General features: G+C 39.2%; 1 protein-coding gene across 1 annotated transcript in view; it reads right to left on the reverse strand.

The window, feature by feature from the left end:
• Positions 1-1,583: 1,583 nt before the first annotated feature.
• The window catches only part of ror2 (receptor tyrosine kinase-like orphan receptor 2), an 88,365-nt gene continuing 72,631 nt past the window's right edge, over positions 1,584-17,317 (reverse strand). The window contains exons 5-9 of the mRNA XM_071528276.1: positions 12,109-12,224; positions 8,139-8,453; positions 6,588-6,833; positions 5,531-5,736; positions 1,584-4,772 (exon numbers count right to left, since the gene is read on the reverse strand). Coding sequence (XP_071384377.1) covers positions 3,315-4,772; positions 5,531-5,736; positions 6,588-6,833; positions 8,139-8,453; positions 12,109-12,224 — 2,341 coding nt within the window. The 3' untranslated portion in view covers positions 1,584-3,314. The remainder of the gene's footprint in view (positions 4,773-5,530; positions 5,737-6,587; positions 6,834-8,138; positions 8,454-12,108; positions 12,225-17,317) is intronic.

Genomic DNA, 17,317 nt, shown 5'->3' on the forward strand with positions numbered 1-17,317 from the left:
TCGGACTTTAAGGAAAATCTTAACTTAAGGTGTTTTGTGCAACCGGCCCCAGAAGTTTATGAGAAGGTAAGTGCCTCCTCACACAGTGATTCCTATTCGCTGTCTTCAAAAGTACAGTCCAGGTCTTGCTCCCATTTGGTCCTAGTGTTTAGGGGTTTAGCCTTTGTGAAGGCCAAAATTCTATTATATGATGGGAGTAAGTTTGACCACGATGAAGAACTTGTGACATTTCTACGGCCACAAACTTTAAAAGTGTCAGCTTCGTTGTGCTATGATATGAGAGTAGTATCTATCTGATCACAGCCATCTTTATATGACAATATGATAAGCCATTAAAATAATGTTTAAAGCGAACAGTTTATGGCCATAATCAGATTCAGATTTTGTGGTGTAATACTCCGAGAAGTCCTGACGTTGTGCAGCTTGTGCCGTTAATGTTCTGGCATTGTTCACATGGTGGATATGGAACTTTACTAGTAACATTACAACATGTTGAGCAGTGAAACTGGCAGAACTGATTTACTGGCATTTCGACAGCAGTTCCTGTTGACCCCTGTGCCGGTAAATTTACAGAACATGACTTATTTACTTATTAATTATTAACTTATTCATAACTGCTGTATGAAACTAACAGGGATAAGGACTTGATTCCAAATCGTAGGTGGATGTTTGCAGGGTCACAAAATTAACTTAAATTACAATTTAAGTGAAAGACATGATATCTTTGGGTGAAACAAACTGAAACTGTTGGCAGTTGTTTATTATGTGTTCAGTATTATCGCCCAACAAACATGAGAGAGATGTTTGAAACTGGGTTGTCATTGACCAATGAATTTCTCAAGTTTGGCACAAAAAAGTTCAATTGATAAAATCATGCCACAGTAATCACTCAGCTTGAAATATGGTGGGTAGGGTGGTCAGAAACATCATATTAAAACTACCTATCACATAATGATATGTTGAGATTTGAGCAGCCCTTTGAAGTTGTTGCTACATTATAACAAAGACTCCATTTCCCATAATTCCTTGTGTGGTCTTATGAGCAACAAGTCAGAATGACACAAAATTTGGTATGCAGGCTTCTTAGACTTGCCTTTACTTTGTTTGAAAGTAGCTAAGGAATCAGTCAAAAAAAATGGTAGAGTTATTATTGATTTATTTGTTTATTTTTTTCCTGTATTTTGTCCAATTACTCATCCATGCATTGATAACTTTTTGTCCAATTTGGCAAATAGATAGTCCTGGTCAACCGCTACTGGGATACAAAAGAACGGCAGAGATTGGCCCATAGGGGGGCGCTATAATAAGCTCCCAAAGTCTAAGGCTCAGCCCTGCCATCCCGTTAGACATAGAGTTGTGAAACTTGGTACACATATGTATCTGATCACGCTGAACAATTTTGCCTCTAGGACCCATAAAGTCCACCCATACATTTTTTTTTACCATTTTGGATTGTTTTTTAAATCGTCTTCTCATGAACTGCAAGAGTATTTGACCAATACAGTTTAACCCATTCCTTTGCTGTCATGCAGCTATATTTCTTTATGTCTTCTTTATTTCTTTATATCTTTAGGTTCTTTCTTCAGTATAAAGTGCATCTATCAGCCTAATGTAACTACTTTGCACTGTACTGTGTATAAAAGTCATGGCTCATTTCAGGGATCACAACCAAACATGATTATATAGTGACATGATTTCCTTCTTCTCCCAAAGGGAAATACACCATTGTCTTTATATCATTTTATTGGATACTCCATGGATGGATGCACACAATATGTGGTTAGCATGTTATAACTGCTTAAACAAAGCAAATATCGGGTGGCAAGGACAACAGGCTTAGCAATCTTCACCAACAAAGAAAAATAAAAACAAATAAAAATGTTTAAATTCTAATTACATAAATTACAAATCTGTACAACAGGGTATCAAAGTTGATGGCAAGAAGTCTAGAAACCTAGTAGGAAATAAGGCAGTCATATGGAATAAGGCTCAAGATGGGTCATTCTCCTGAAACACCAAATGGTACCATCGTCATATAGTTCTTTGTTTCATTACATGGAGGTAAGTTCAGAAAAAACATCAATTTCAGTGACTAGTATAATAACTCAGAATTAAAAAAAAGTTTACAAAATGTCATCCAAATACTGTTTCTTTGGAAGCTGTACGCTCCTACACAATTTCTATTCATCATACATTCTATCATGTGTCAGATTTATCTTGGCTGCTGTTACCATCAGACAGTATCTTTCACAAAACCACAGTATAATTATCTCAAAAGCACTATAAAATTGATATCAAGGTAATTCAACCTCTGCAATACTTGAAAAGATAATGTTTTGTGTTGCACAGCAACAGAACATAAATTCTTCTGAAAGGCTTTGCAACAATGAAAAAGAATGTCCATGCCAGCACTCATCAACAGTCTTGAAGTCTTGAAAATACACTTCTTCCTGGCTCTTTTGTAAGAAGCTTGCAGGGTTAATTTTGCTTATAGGATAATTCCAGTAATTTTCAACCTGGGCCTTATTTTTTGCTAGTTTTTGCCATCATGATGATTGATTGTGGTCAAAATTTCTTGACTTACTTCACTGTAAAGCTTTATATAGCTTCAGTTCACCGGGATTTGCCCTTCTCACCTGTTCATTTTTTACAGTCACCTCTTGTTTTCATACCAAGATGGCCGTGTGGTGATGGAACAGAATACAATGAATAAAGGAAGTGACCATGGTAAACACATGAACATCGTCATGGCTGAAGCCGGGGATAATCAGGCATCACCATCCTTGTCAAATCCTCCTCCTAAGGTTTTCATCTTCGTAATAATTATCGAGATAATATCGTATATCGAGATCATTTTGACCAAGATAATCGTACTGTGAAATTTTCATATCGGCACAGGCCTAGTGCCGACTGGGAAAACCAGTTACCTGATTAACTGATTAATTAGTACAATATGTGGACTAATTGTAAATGTGTCCCACCCAGAACAAAAAGCTCTACAGTGAAGTAAGTGGTGAAATTTAAATTTAATTCGTCACTGATGGCAAAAACTAGGAAAGTAAGGACCAAGTTGAAAATAACTGGAATTATCCTTTTACTTTTGACACTGTGGTCTGAGAGATTCAAACCTGAGACACACTTTGCATTCAAATGCATCAGTAACAGCTAAACCCATAAAAAAAACATTCAGTCACTGTTTCTCAAAAGTGTTCCCTTCACTTTATGCTGCTCATTTAGTTTCTGACAAGCAAGCTCAGCTCACAGAATATTTCAGCTCTAGTTTTGTTTCAGTGTCCCACAAGGAGAACCCCCACTTAGGCGTCCGAGGCGTGTATCGCCACCTCGTCCGTCTGTGGAGGATCATTGTCACCTAGTAATTCTGTTTCAGGCACTGACAAGTCCTCGTTTTGGTCTAGCCCCTTTTGGGACGCCCCGTCGGCCAAGTCCTCATCATTGGTCTTGGGGTCCTCATTGAGCAAAGCGGCACGCTCTGTGCCAGAATTGTTGGAGGGAGCGGTGGTGACATAGCCGGTGGAAGTGGACCCACTGCCGCTATGGTGAGAGCCAGCCTTGGCCACTATCTGAGGTGGGTGGTGCATCTGCTGGTGTGCTATCTGCATGGGGATCTGCATGGGGTAGAAGTTCTGCAGGTAAGGGTAGGCCGGCATGGGCTGATACCCGTTGACAGGGATGTAGAGCTGCGGGGGCACCATTGGCCGATGCATTTGACCCTTCATGGGAATGAACTGGGGCTGGGGGAAGGGCGAGCTTTTCTTCGGGCTGGTGTAGCGCGATGCATTTGCTGTGCTCATGCTGATGTTGCTGACGGGGCTGGTGCTAAGGGAGCTGGTCTGGGTGGTGTTGCTGGTGCCGGAGGTCTGAGCGGAGCTGTTGTAGTTGGACAGGTTCTCCCAGGTGCGCAGACGTGCGTGGATGTCCTTGAAGCGAGGCCTTCTTGCGGGAAACTCGCTCCAGCACTCCAGCATGAGGGTGTAGGTCCAGGCCGGGCAGTCATCTGGACAGGACAGCAGCTGGTGGCCGTGCACCATCTCGATCACATCCTGGTTGGAGTAGCCGCAGTATGGCTGCAGACCGTAACTGAAGATCTCCCACAGGACCACACCGTAAGACCAGATGTCAGAGTCGGTGGAGAACTTGCCGTACATGATAGCTTCTGGGGACATCCAGCGAATGGGGAAAGGGTTTGTGCCCATGAGATTGTAGTAATCTGCAGAGTAGACGTCTCGGAATACGCCCAGATCCAGGATCTTGACGCTGAGTTTGTCACAGACCAGAATATTTCGGGCGGCGAGGTCTTTGTGGACCACTTGGTGGCTGGAAAGGTACTCCATGCCGGCAGCGACCTGGGTGAAGATGTGAAGGAAATCGGCCTGCTCCAGCGTGGACTTGACTGTCTTGTCGTCGTCCGAGCTGCCCACGTCCGAGTGGGGGGAGCGCATCACCAAGAACTCGTGCAGATCGCCCAGGCCGGTGTAGTTGAAGATCATGCTCATCGGCTGCTCTTTGGTGACCACGCCCAGCAGGCAGACGACGTTTTGGTGCTGGAGGCGACAGCGGAGCATGGCTTCGTGGCGGAATTCCTCACGCAGAGTGCCGTCAACCTTGTCCTTCAGGGCCTTGATCGCCACCACCTGGGTCTGTTCACCGGGTGCGGTGCCGTACAGGTGGCCCTTGTAAACCTTGCCAAAACGATCCTCGCCGAGCTCCTCCATGAAGCGTACCGCAGACATGTTGATCTCCCGCAGCTTGGCCTGCAGCCACAAAAGTAATGAATGAATCAGTTTCTCATTCCATCAAAGTGTACAGCTAATGATAATACTTAGACTGCAGAATTGTTTGTACGGAGAATTAATGTCCATTGAAGGTTAGATTTGCTGCATGATGGAGCGAACGACGTGATTCGCATCCTTGCTTTATCAGGTTCGTATGGAAGCGTAATGCATTCACTTGTGAAAAAAAAATCTGCCCTGTTTTTCTGAATTAACAAGATAATTGTCTCAGAATTCTGAGAAAAGTTTTCATGGGAAAAAAAAATCTGCTCTGTTTTTCTGAATTAACAAGATAATTATCTCAGAATTATCTCAGAGCAGAATTTTTTTTTTCCATGAAAACTTTTCTCAGAATTCTGGGATAATTATCTCGTTAATTCAGAAAAACAGAGCAGAATTTTTTTTTTCATGAAAACTTTTCTCAGAATTCTGAGATAATTATCTCGTTAATTCAGAAAAACAGGGCAACTTTTTTTCTCAAGTGAATGCATTACGTTTACGTAGGTTCACTCCTGATGCAAAACATGTTTTTTTACATGCTAAAATGACTAAATAATAAACAAGCTAAGACAAATCTGAGTTTTTTAATGTGTGGAATACCTAACCTTCTATGGACTATCTTCTCCTGTATTCTGCCAGCACTTATAAGAAGCCCAAGCTGTGCGGACGTCACTTGACCTTCTTTTGCATTACAGTAGACTGAATGTATATCAATAAAGTATATATCAGTGTGTGTATACCTGATGTTTTTGCTGGTTGAGAAGTGGCAGCTCCATGTCCTGGCTGGCGGAGGTGCTGAGCTGGCGGCGAGGCGGCGTGTCAGTCGGAACCTTTTGCTTGTTGCGACACATGCAGACCAGAAAGAAGAGGCAAGCGATGACCAGCGGGATGGCAATGCTGGGGATCAGGATGTACAGGATCTCCCTCTTCGGGTTCTCTGGAGGCTCTGCGGATTAAAATGCATGATGGGATTGTTCAGTCACCGCTGAGCAATGCAAAACAAATATTGTAATTCACTGAAGAGTGGTAGATAATGTGGCGGCCCATTTCCGCCATATGTTAAAAAAAAATATGGCGCTTTTTTTTTTTTAATCATCAAGTGACATTTTTTTCTCAATAGTATGACTTTGTATCTGAGATGCTAAGTCATAATTATGAAATGCTAAGTCATATTTATGAGATACTATCTCAAAATTATGAAATGCTAAGTCATTATTATGAGATACTATCTCATAATTATGAGATGCTAAGTCATTATTATGAGATACTAAGTCATTATTATGAGATACTATCTCATAATTATGAGATGCTAAGTCATTATTATGAGATACTAAGTCATTATTATGAGATACTAAGTCATATTTATGAGATACTAAGTCATTATTATGAGATACTAAGTCATAATTATGAGATAATGAGATACTAAGTCATTATTATGAGATACTAAGTCATTATTATGAGATACTAAGTCATATTTATGAGATACTAAGTCATTATTATGAGATACTAAGTCATTATTATGAGATACTATCTCATAATTATGAGATACTAAGACTTAATAATGACTTAACATCTCATAATTATGACTTAGCATCTCATAATTATGAGATACAAAGTCATAAATATCACTTGATGAAAAAAAAACAGGTGGCAGAAACGGGCCTCCATAGTCCTGAGTACATTATCATACTACATACGACTACTCTCACTGAGCTTTGTGATATGAATACTTTTGATATGATAATTCATATATAATCATATATTTCATTTTCATAAAAGACTCAGTGTGGTACTTACTGCAGGGTCGGATGTCACACAGGCCCACCCTAGCTTGAGGGTCCAGGGTGAAGCACCAAGGCGCCTCCATCTGGCCACCAGGGTTACGACAGAAGTTGTGGCCCCCCCGCAGCTCGGGGTACTCTGTCGGGGAAAGGTGGTGGCTGTGGGGGTACTGGGCGCTCCAGGGCTGGCACGGGTACCCCGACTTGGTGATGCTGACTGTGCCCTTGTAGTCAGCCCCGCTCCCATTGTAGCAGCTGTGGTCTGGGGGTGAATCTGTGAAAACAGACCGAGAGTCAGCTTGGACGCTCTTAAGTGTGGTACAGTAAAGCTCATTCGTGTGCAAAACATTCCAGTTTTGTGCGCCTACAAAATAAAAGCCCATTCATTGTCTATGCAGCAACTTCAGATTTTACATGTTGATGATATCCCAGCTTCAAGTCATAGTCCTCTGGTGTCTTCAGGAAAGGATTTAAGGAAAGCTGGTTTCATATATTGTCCTGGACAATATAAATAATACGAATTCTTCATATTAATGGTATTTAACAGTAAGTCCCTGATGCAAATACTCATATATTATTATCAAGTTAGGACTACTTGCTTGCATCACTTGGTTCCCCCTAGATCAAAAATAAATCTCTCTGCTAATGCAGTTTTATTTACAAGGCAATTGCATAGTAGAATTTCTTACTTATCCAAAGCACACAAACACAAAATTAATATACATTCTCAAAGCATCTGGACTTGAGTCTACAAGGTTAGCCAACTGACTGGAAAATAATCTACTAAACTTTGCACCTCCCATGCCTTATTCCTCTTTGTCTTGATATGTTTTAATTAATCTTGTATCTTCAATGCTTAAGTGATTGGCAGATCACCTTTAAGGGATGTCTCATACCTGTCAAATTTATCAAAATGTTTGTGTATTATGTTTATTCCTAATAAAGAATGCAGCTTCTTTGACATTCTAGGGCATTTGTAAGCCTGAAAAATCAACTTGGTGTTTTCATATAAACCCACTAGAGGGCACCCCAGGTATATAAACACTCATAACAGCATTTATGGAAGTGGTATGTATGTGTTAAAACTTAATGTTACAACACATCCCATTAACATAATAAACCATAAACATCATAATAATTTGCAGCCAATCTCGTAATACATTTCCAACTAATGGAATGAAACTTAAAATTAATAGAATAACTTTTTTTCCTGATAATGTCATAATCATTCAATTATTGGGTTTTATTACATTAACTGGAAGGTTAAAAGTTTCTGTTTTCAAAACTGTAATAACTAAGTGGATATATTCATCATTTTGAAACAGCATTTTAGTTACTGAAAAGTCACTGAGAATTTCAATCCTCCCCTTAATAAAACCCAATAATATAATGATTACTACATTAACATTAACACTACATTACCTTAATTGTTTTTTTACACGATTAGCTGCAAATTCCTATTACATTAACGCTCTATTACATTAACAGGCGGTCTTTGTAACGTGTGTATGTGTGTGCTCAGGTCCCTGTGTTGGTGCGTAATGTGTAACGGGGGGCCTCCACCTACAGGGACCCAGCTTCTCGGCGGGCACTCCTATCCTCATGCAGGAGGCGGCGTCGGCCGTGCCCGGCTGGGGCAGCAGGTGGCAGGTGGGAAGCTCCAGCTGCATGAGGATCATGGGATTGGAGCGGGCGATGGTGTACTCGGCGTGGCACAGGTCGTTCTCCAGGGCCTCGCACTCGTCCCGGCAGAGCTGGCGCCGCCGGGGCCCCCGGGAGCCCTCGTCGCACAGGGGGAAGACGTAGTGGCAGAAGGAAGGGATGGCGAAGCTGGAGCACTGGTCCGACAGATGGGTGGAGGTCCCGATCATAGTGAAGGCAGCTGAGAGGGGGGGAAAGCCCAATCAAGAGGATGAGATCAAACATTTTCTCTAAAATAAAAAATAAAAATGGTGGTAGTATCATGATGGCTCTCCCTACATATATGGGTATTTCTCTAGACTCTGACACACATATCTGTAAAAATGTTTAATTCTATAAATATAACAGGTGTGTCTTTTTTCCTTATTGTGATTTTTTCCTTATTGTGATTTGATCTAGCTGACTTTGTATAGAAGACCCAATTTTTTTTTTTTTTTTTTTTTTTTCATGAATTTAAGATTTCTTTTTCTTTTCCTCTAACTTAATACAATATTTTTGAACGTATGGGTACTGCGCAAAAGTCTTAGGCATATGTCAAAGATATCGATGAAAAATCAAAAATTTACAATAAACAGCAGTCTACTGGCACACTAATGCAGAAAACAAATAAACATCTAAGACTTCTAAGAAATGTATATAGAAAATCTAGGGTGCCTAAGACTTTTGCACAGTACTGTAGGTGATGTAGATTTTGATATATGGGATGTTGTATCTGATATTAAGTTTATGCTTATATATAAGATATACATGTATGTTTGATATTTTTGAAGTATGGCTTTTGTGCTACTGTTTTTTTCTCTATGTATCTGTTTTCTATGTACTTTATTGAAATGTTAATTATTTTTGGATGTTTATCACCCTGGGTGTTTTGGATGGTTAACCTCACCTGCCATCATAGAGCTTGTCAGCCTATGGGTGTGCATGATGTATAAATATGGGTGTGGTTTCCATTTTTCAAACATTTTGGTCATCTGTTGATAGTGGCTATGACTACTAACAATAATAATAATATTAAATACAGCTGAAAGCAGTAATGCACCGGTTTCCAATGCATGAGAGCAAAGATCGGAAAGCCAAGTAAAGCCCACTAACATCAAAATGTAATGTGACATACATCAAATATAACATACCCTAATTTGCATATTTTTACTAATTAATATTTGGGGCATTTTTTTGGACTGATCACATAGCTTTTCGCAAGCTAAGTTCAGGCATGTTCGAGGACAACAACTTGGGCATCAATCTGACTTTTCATTCGAGATTTTATTATGTTATTGGATTTTTATTCAGTTATGGGCTTTATTACATTTCATTTTATTATTACATTATGGGCAGTTAGTACGTTATGGTCAATTATTACGTTTTGGGACTTCACATGAATTTTTTGACCATGTGAGAAAAGTTTTCCTGATCAATTAAGTCAAATATACTTTTGCTTGGAAGCTTTTCAGTGTCGCGTGGATATTGAGATGCTAGAGTTGAGATGCTCTGTTATATGACATAGAAAAACCATGTTGCATAACCAGCTTTCACCCTCAAGCTTGGAAACATCTTTCCTCTGGTCGGCCTTGAAACTGGCAATTCCCTTACACATCTTGTAGCTGTTGTGCAGTGCTTTTGAGATACAGGCTTTTCTTATTCTTGGCAATTGTCTAGCATCAACTTTTCTTTTTTGTGTCATTTTGAGTCTTTTTATAACTTGCTTTCTAGGTCTCATTGAGTGATGGTCAGCTGTCAGATGCTGCAGCTATTGGTGCACTGGGTGATTAGTGTGCTCTGTATGGCTGGTAGGACTTGTATTCCCATTAGGATTGATTGGACAAGTGATTTTAGAGACTAGGGCCAACAACAAAACCCTAAGGTTTTTGTGAATGATGGGGGAAATTTGGAACATCCAGTCTTGGAAATCATCCAGTGATTCTCAACCTTTTTCCTATCAAGGACCCCTGATTTAGTCCACAGACCCCCATTTGATGAGATTAGACATTTCCCATTTGTCTCTTGGACCCAAATCTGATAATATTTTTATTGTTAGATATGATTTTGTCTAGAATTCCATGACTATCTGTATTGTAGGTAGAGAGATAACAGAGAAACTATGATCAAAACAGTCAATCTTAACACAGTTAGAGAATGTAGAAGAATGACTGTTTTGATCAAAGTTTCACTGTTATCTCTCTAACTACAATACAGATAGTCATGGAATTCTGGACAAAATCATATCTGACAATAAAAATATTCTTAGATTTGGGTTCGAGAGCCAAAATCTCATCAAATGGGGGTCCATGGCCCTAATGTGGACTAAATTAGGGGTCCTTGATATGAAAAAGGTTGAGAACCACTGACCTAGACAGTCATGTAATACCTTACTAGGTTTAACAGAGATATACAGCTGCATACTGCAACGGCAAAGGTACCATGTAGAAAGAAAATCATATTGTCCTGAGAATTGATTAGGTGTGGTGTGCCACACCTAATTGATTAGGTGTGGCACACCACACCTAATCAGGAAACCTAATTACCAATAGAGGCAGATAAGATGAAAAACAAGTCCGGCAGTCCCAGAGATACCAACGAATTTATCAATTAGAATAGCACGATACATTTTATCAAAGGCTTCTTTGAGGTCAAACCGCACAAACACGAAAAACACGGAACATTCTTCAGATCATTAGTACATGGAACAGATTATTAGTAACCCTAAATATGCCATTTCTGCTCATAACACCCAGAATTTCTTTCATACCACATTATCGAAATATCTTTTTTTAAGGATTGGAGAAAACAGTTGCCATTTTGGAATATGCAGGAATGCAACCAGCGGAAAGTGAATATGGCTGTGATAGATTTTCCCCCTAAGCATCATTAAAGCTATCTGGAACAACTTGCCCTTAATCTATTCTTCAGAACAGAGAGAGAGACACACACACACACACACAGAAATATTAATACCAAGAGAAAACACTAAAGAAAATTGAGATTGACTCGAGATGACTGTTAGGTTTAGAATTCAAGTTGAATTCATTTCAAAACTGTGAAGAATCATAATTACTAAGAATAAAAAATGAACTTTATGTCTTTGGTTAGGCCAGTGATTTATCTTACATTCTGAATAAGCCACTGTGTTTTGGATTGAAGCTGCCGATAGCTGATATTTTGTGCCAATAATTAATATCTTAATCATTGTCAGGGTGGAAAAGCCTCTGAAACAGCATTTAGACCATCATGGGACACTAAAACTCTCCACTGAAACCAGACTAATGGAATTCTTTTAGGGTTAGCAGCTCTTTAAAGCAAGCACTTTTCACAGTATGGATGGGATTTATTGATTAAAATAACTCCATATGAAATTATCTTAACTAGAACATTAGAGAATTATGATAAAGAAAAAAGAGAGGCATGGAAAAACTTCCTCTATTTTCTTAAAGGCTCATAAAGGGGAATTTGTATTTTTCTTTTTCTTTTTTTTCGGTTATGTATCTGTCTATAGTGTCATGTATTGGGTATATATGGCTGTATAAGTTATATACATATGATGAAAAATAAAAAAAAATATGCTAAAGAAATAATGCTCTCTGATCATATTTTGAAAAATGGTGTAATTTTGTGGGATCTCTTATTTATTGTTTTTTTTTTTTTTTTTTTTATTCTTATCCATATATAGTTTTTAAGGGCAGAGATAGAGCCAGGGCAGATGCTTTTCATTGCATTTGAATGTACATTGTACTTTTTAAATGTATGTGACAATAAATTTGAACTAATATTTCTGACACAATCACCTCAGATCAACAACTCATCAACACAAGCAGCTTTTTTTTTTTTTTTTTTTCCCTTACCTGTGATTCGGTTCTCACTCTCGCCCTGCATCTGCAGAGACTCCACATAGATGCTGCGGTTGCCGATGAAGCGAGCGCAGGCGATGCCCCGGTACGGCTGGCAGAAACCAGTTTTGCGTGATCTGAAAATGAAAAACAAATTGCACTTTTAGCTGCAAATCGAGAGATTGACAAGAATTCCATTCCATCTGGAAAACCAAGCATCAGCCACAGAGGTGGGGACTCGAGTCACATGACTTGGACTCGACTCAGACTCGAGTCACAGTTTGAATTGCGAGAAGACTTTTGCATCAAGAAGAGAAGACTTGAGACTTGACTTGACTTGGGTTCTGGTGACTTGGGACTTGACTTTAACTTGTACTTTGATGACTTGAAAAGGTTTCTAAAGTCTTGACTTGAGATCTTGTGTTTGTGTAAATGACTTAGATTGAAAGTGATGAGATTTGTTCCAGCAGACGACTGAATTTAAATCCTGTTTTCTGAATTTGTATGAAAATGATTGAATTTATTGAAGTTGAAACTGATTCTAGAAATCAAACTCATGATGCTCTTACCAAGTTTTTATCCTATTAAAACCATATTGCATTGAAAAGTCCTAGATATTTAGTTTTCTTTAGATATTAAATTGATACTGGACTCTTGATTTGTTCTGACTTGACTTGCTGTTCTACATTTAGACTTGAGACTTGATATTAATGACATGGACTTGACTTGGACTTGATATTTTGACATGGGACTTGAATTGAGACTTGTGCCTCAAGACTTGAGACTGATTTGGGACTTGTGCCTCAAGACTTGAGACTGACTTGGGACTTGGCCACACCTCTGATCAGCCGTGTTTTTCAAATCCACAAATCACTTTGACCTCGGCGGCAAATGGAGTTAACCTTTGTCTAATCGCTTAAATGAATAACTTAAATCTAAAAAATCAATAACATGCTGGGCTGCATGATGGGAAGTTGGACTGTCTTACTGTATAGGAGCCTGCGTTGGCTAAACGGAGGGGGAAATATCTAATCTAATCTGGACTTGTGTTCAAACTCTGCGTTTTGCTAAGAACATTACTATGTTCTGTTTGCACTGGGCTTAGGCTCCTTTCAATCTGTCAAGCAGCTACCAGACCTGACTAAAGTCTTAATCCCCAAAACAAACAGGTTGAGCCTAAAGCGGGGGATATATACACAGAAAATACCCTCGTGCTTAGTGAAACGTGAAACTTACTCAAACATGGCAAATACAGAAGAATGTGTTCTGTCTTATGCTGTGCACTGAGGAGGCTGGGGGTTTTGTGCTGGGGTTTTCTTTGATTAACCACAATCGAATTTGCACGGCGCAGTTCATTTAATTGAGCTGCTCTGCATGGGGATACATGGTAAAACCTGCAGAGCGGTCCTCACTGGTAGTTAAAATTGGTTGTTTTACTTTTTTTTTTTTTTTTTTACTTTTATTCCTTGCTTCTTAGCTCTATTTTTTACTCCATTGATCTTGTTGCTGTAGCCATTTTTTATAATGATTTTCATTTGATTTATTTGTGCTTACTTTCTAATCTTTGTTTTTTTTTCTAGTGTTTTTATTCCTTCCACTTTGGAACAATTGTTTTGAAAGGTGCTATATCAATAAAGTTTCTTATTTATTATTATTATTATTAATAAACACAAGACACAAAACCAAACATGATCAACAAATGACTTCATTAATTATGAACAGTAATGACTTCACATGCTCCCTAGGAAGTGATATGTACACTACATTAGGTCATGTTTTACAAATTATGTATTAGCAAAAGTATTCTTGACTTCTAAATCAAATAAAAAAGATTTAACTAATGTCATTATACTACTATAAATTATTAAGATATAACTGATAAATCATTGATAATAATGACTTGATCATTAACTCATGAATCCATCAGTGATTCAGTGTTTAAGGGCTTATAAAGATTCATTATTTTTAAGTGTAACCGGAATAGCCTGCATTTGCATGTCTGACCTCTGAGATAAATATGTAATCCAACCTAAAAATGACAGGTAGGCGATAAAATGAAATGGAATATGAAATTGAACAACTTTGAAATATCATATCGGACCCTACTTGCACCCATGACAGTGATTCTAAACCTTTTTCATATCAAGGACCCCTAATTTAGTCCATATTAGGACTACGGACCCCCATTTGATGAGATTTTGTCTCTCGGACCCAAATATGAGAATATTTTTTATTGTTAGATATGATTTTGTCCAGAATTCCATGACTATCTGTATTGTAGCAAGAGAGATAACAGAGAAACTATGATCAAAACAGTCATTCTTCTACATTCTCTAATTGTGTTAACTTCTTGTAAATGAAATAATGGTGAAGTTTAACAATTCATCAATTTGCTGGGGACCCCCTGGAACTCCCTCAAGGACCCCTGGTGGTCCCCGGACCCCACGTTAACCCGCCATTTTCACATGTCTGCAGAAAAAGGTGGCCCAGAATCACAGAGGTCAAAGCTGTAACAGCTCTGCTCACAGACTTGTCAGCCAGCAGATTGTATAAACGCAAAGCCACAACTTCGGAAGGCTAAGCCTCAATGACGTACACTCCAAGACACTTCATGCTGGAGTGTCCTATGACTGCCCTTTTTCCAATGGAAAAATTGTGATTTTTTTTTTTAAAGCCTGGAGTAAGGAGTTCATTGGCTGGGTGCTGATTTCAACTGAAGATTGCGGGTTTAAGATCCAAATCCTCTCAGATCTGTTGTTCTTTTCCAGCTCTAGCACTTCCTACTGGAACGTTCTAACTGTATCGTAACCAATAGCAAGCAAGGACATCCCATTTTGCAAAATCCAAGAACAGCAATTATGAAATACCTGATACTAATCTCTTAACTCATTCTCACACAGCTATTCGGAAAGCAAGAAACTCGAGGATGCGGTTAGTCATGACCCATGACCCAAACAGAGTCTATTCTTCTGCTTATAACAATTGTTTCCCTATGCATTCTACTATGGTGGCCCACAACGGTAACATCATTACCCACCATGCAAAATAATTTAATTTTTACCAGTCTCTTGGTAACACTTTAGATTAGGGAACACATTATCATGCATATTAGTAGTGTATTGTTTCATTATTAGTCATTACAAACCACATTAGCACCTTATTCTGCATTATTGTATTCTACAAGTATAGCCCATAAACTATGGCTTTTCCCTCAACAGCCTCCTAATTAGTGCTTATAGCAGTCAGTAAGGAAGTTGTTGCAAATGAATTGGGCTTTTATTATGTTTTGTTCAGTATGGGGCTAATAAGGTGCTAATAACACATATAATATATATATATTATCACATATAGCAGTGCGTTTCCTCATCATCTCCTCAAATTCACATTCAGCTCTTCAGTCTGACAGAGCATCTGAGAAGAACAACTCAAGAGGTCGACTTCAGCTGTTTGCTATCTAGATCTAGAGCTATGGAAACAGATTTGTATTACCAGTCAAAAAGAAATTTCTCCCCCAGCAACAAATCTGCTGGTTCTATTTATTTTTTCACATAGCAGCAATGTCATCTTAAATGTATTCTGAGTCTGAGTCATATTTCATAGCAGTAATTGTCTGATTTAATAACGCTGGTTTTGAGGTGAAATCTGCTTTTTGCCACCAGTCCCACTACATCAGTGATTCGCAACCTCTTCCATATCAAGAACGCCTAATTCAGTCCACATTAGGGCCACAGACCCCCATTTGATTAGATTTCATCTCTTGGACCCAAATCTGAGAGTATTTTTATTGTCAGATATGATTTAGTCCAGAATTCCATGACAATCTGTATTGTAGGTCGAGAGATAACAGAGAAACTATAATCAAAACAGTCATTCTTCTACATTCTGTAATTGTGTTAACTTGAAGTTTAAACATTCATCAATTCGCTGGGGACGCCCTGGAACCCCCTCAAGGACCCCTGGTGGTCCCCGGACCCCACGTTGAGAACCACTGCACTACATGACATGACACTGCACTTCCTGCCACCACAGTTCGAACAAACATGTAGGGGAAACACTGTTGGAGCCTTATGGTAAAAAAGAGTCCAGTGCCCGATCAAAACTTCACGGGAGCTGCGATAAGAAGAAGAAGTGACAGTTTCCACTCTCTTTGAAGGATAAAAAAAGGAGAGGACAATGGTGTAAAAACAAAAATCCTGATCTCCCATTTGGTGAAAATCTGCACCGCATGTGTATTGCTTTATTCACAGTGTTGCCTTTCTCTATCTACGATTATCTTAGTCTGCCAAAAGCCTGACCTCATTCACAGGCAAACAACTCCACCGTTAGAAGAAAACTCCGTCAGGTTGCCTTGTAATCAGTCCCAGACATCTACTAGCAAGCCCCGGCCTTCATAAATCAGTGTAGGCTATCTCTGGAGTCCAAACAGGAGAGTGCTTTTGCTTTGTGTACTGTGTATCTGTGCTTGTTTTCTCAGAGTCAGAATTCTTTATTATGCCAAGTATGTTTGCACATACAAGGAAAGTGACTTGGTGTGGTTGGTGCATAAGGCGACATGATAAGCAAAGAAGTTTACAATATAAGCAATATATTAACAAAATATATACAAAATACAAAAAATAGCAAAATATTAACAAAATATATATGTTGTATTGCACATGTTAATTGTAAATTGTATGGTGAGGTAGGAGATGTTGGTGTTGCAGGAACAACAGTGCATTTGTGTGTGTGGTTAGGGTTAGAGTTAGGGTTAGGGTTAGGGTTAGGGTTAGGGTTAGGGTTAGATTGCTCGAATGCTCTTCACAGTGATTATCATTAACACCTACAAATACGTAGTATACCAGGCAGACGAGAAGTTCTGAATTCAAGAGGCCCAGATTGGAGAACTTTGAAACGAAAACCAACCCAATCGCGAGGGTGTGTTAAGCACGGGCAAAAAGCAAAGTAAGCCGATTCATAATAAGCATGGGCCTCGGTGGTTTGCCCTCAACCCAAGCAAAGGAAATGCAGGAGTTGATGTCGCAGATAAGCCGAGGAACGAAATTGCTTGCGGTGGACATCAAAGGAGACGGAGGAAAAAAAACAAATCCTGGCATTCCTCAAGGGACTATGTGTCAAGGCTTTCTCTGGCTGCACTGTAAACATAAAGTGGAGTTATTAGACCCAGACACGGCCATGAGAGAAATTTCCAAAGCTCGACTGCGATGGCGAAGGTCCGAAGGTCGCT

Source organism: Centroberyx affinis, unplaced genomic scaffold (assembly GCF_046629955.1).
Source record: "Centroberyx affinis isolate AG114_WGS23_722 - 3 ecotype Tasmania unplaced genomic scaffold, CSIRO-AGI_Caff_v1 ptg001646l_1, whole genome shotgun sequence".
NCBI lineage: Eukaryota > Metazoa > Chordata > Actinopteri > Beryciformes > Berycidae > Centroberyx > Centroberyx affinis.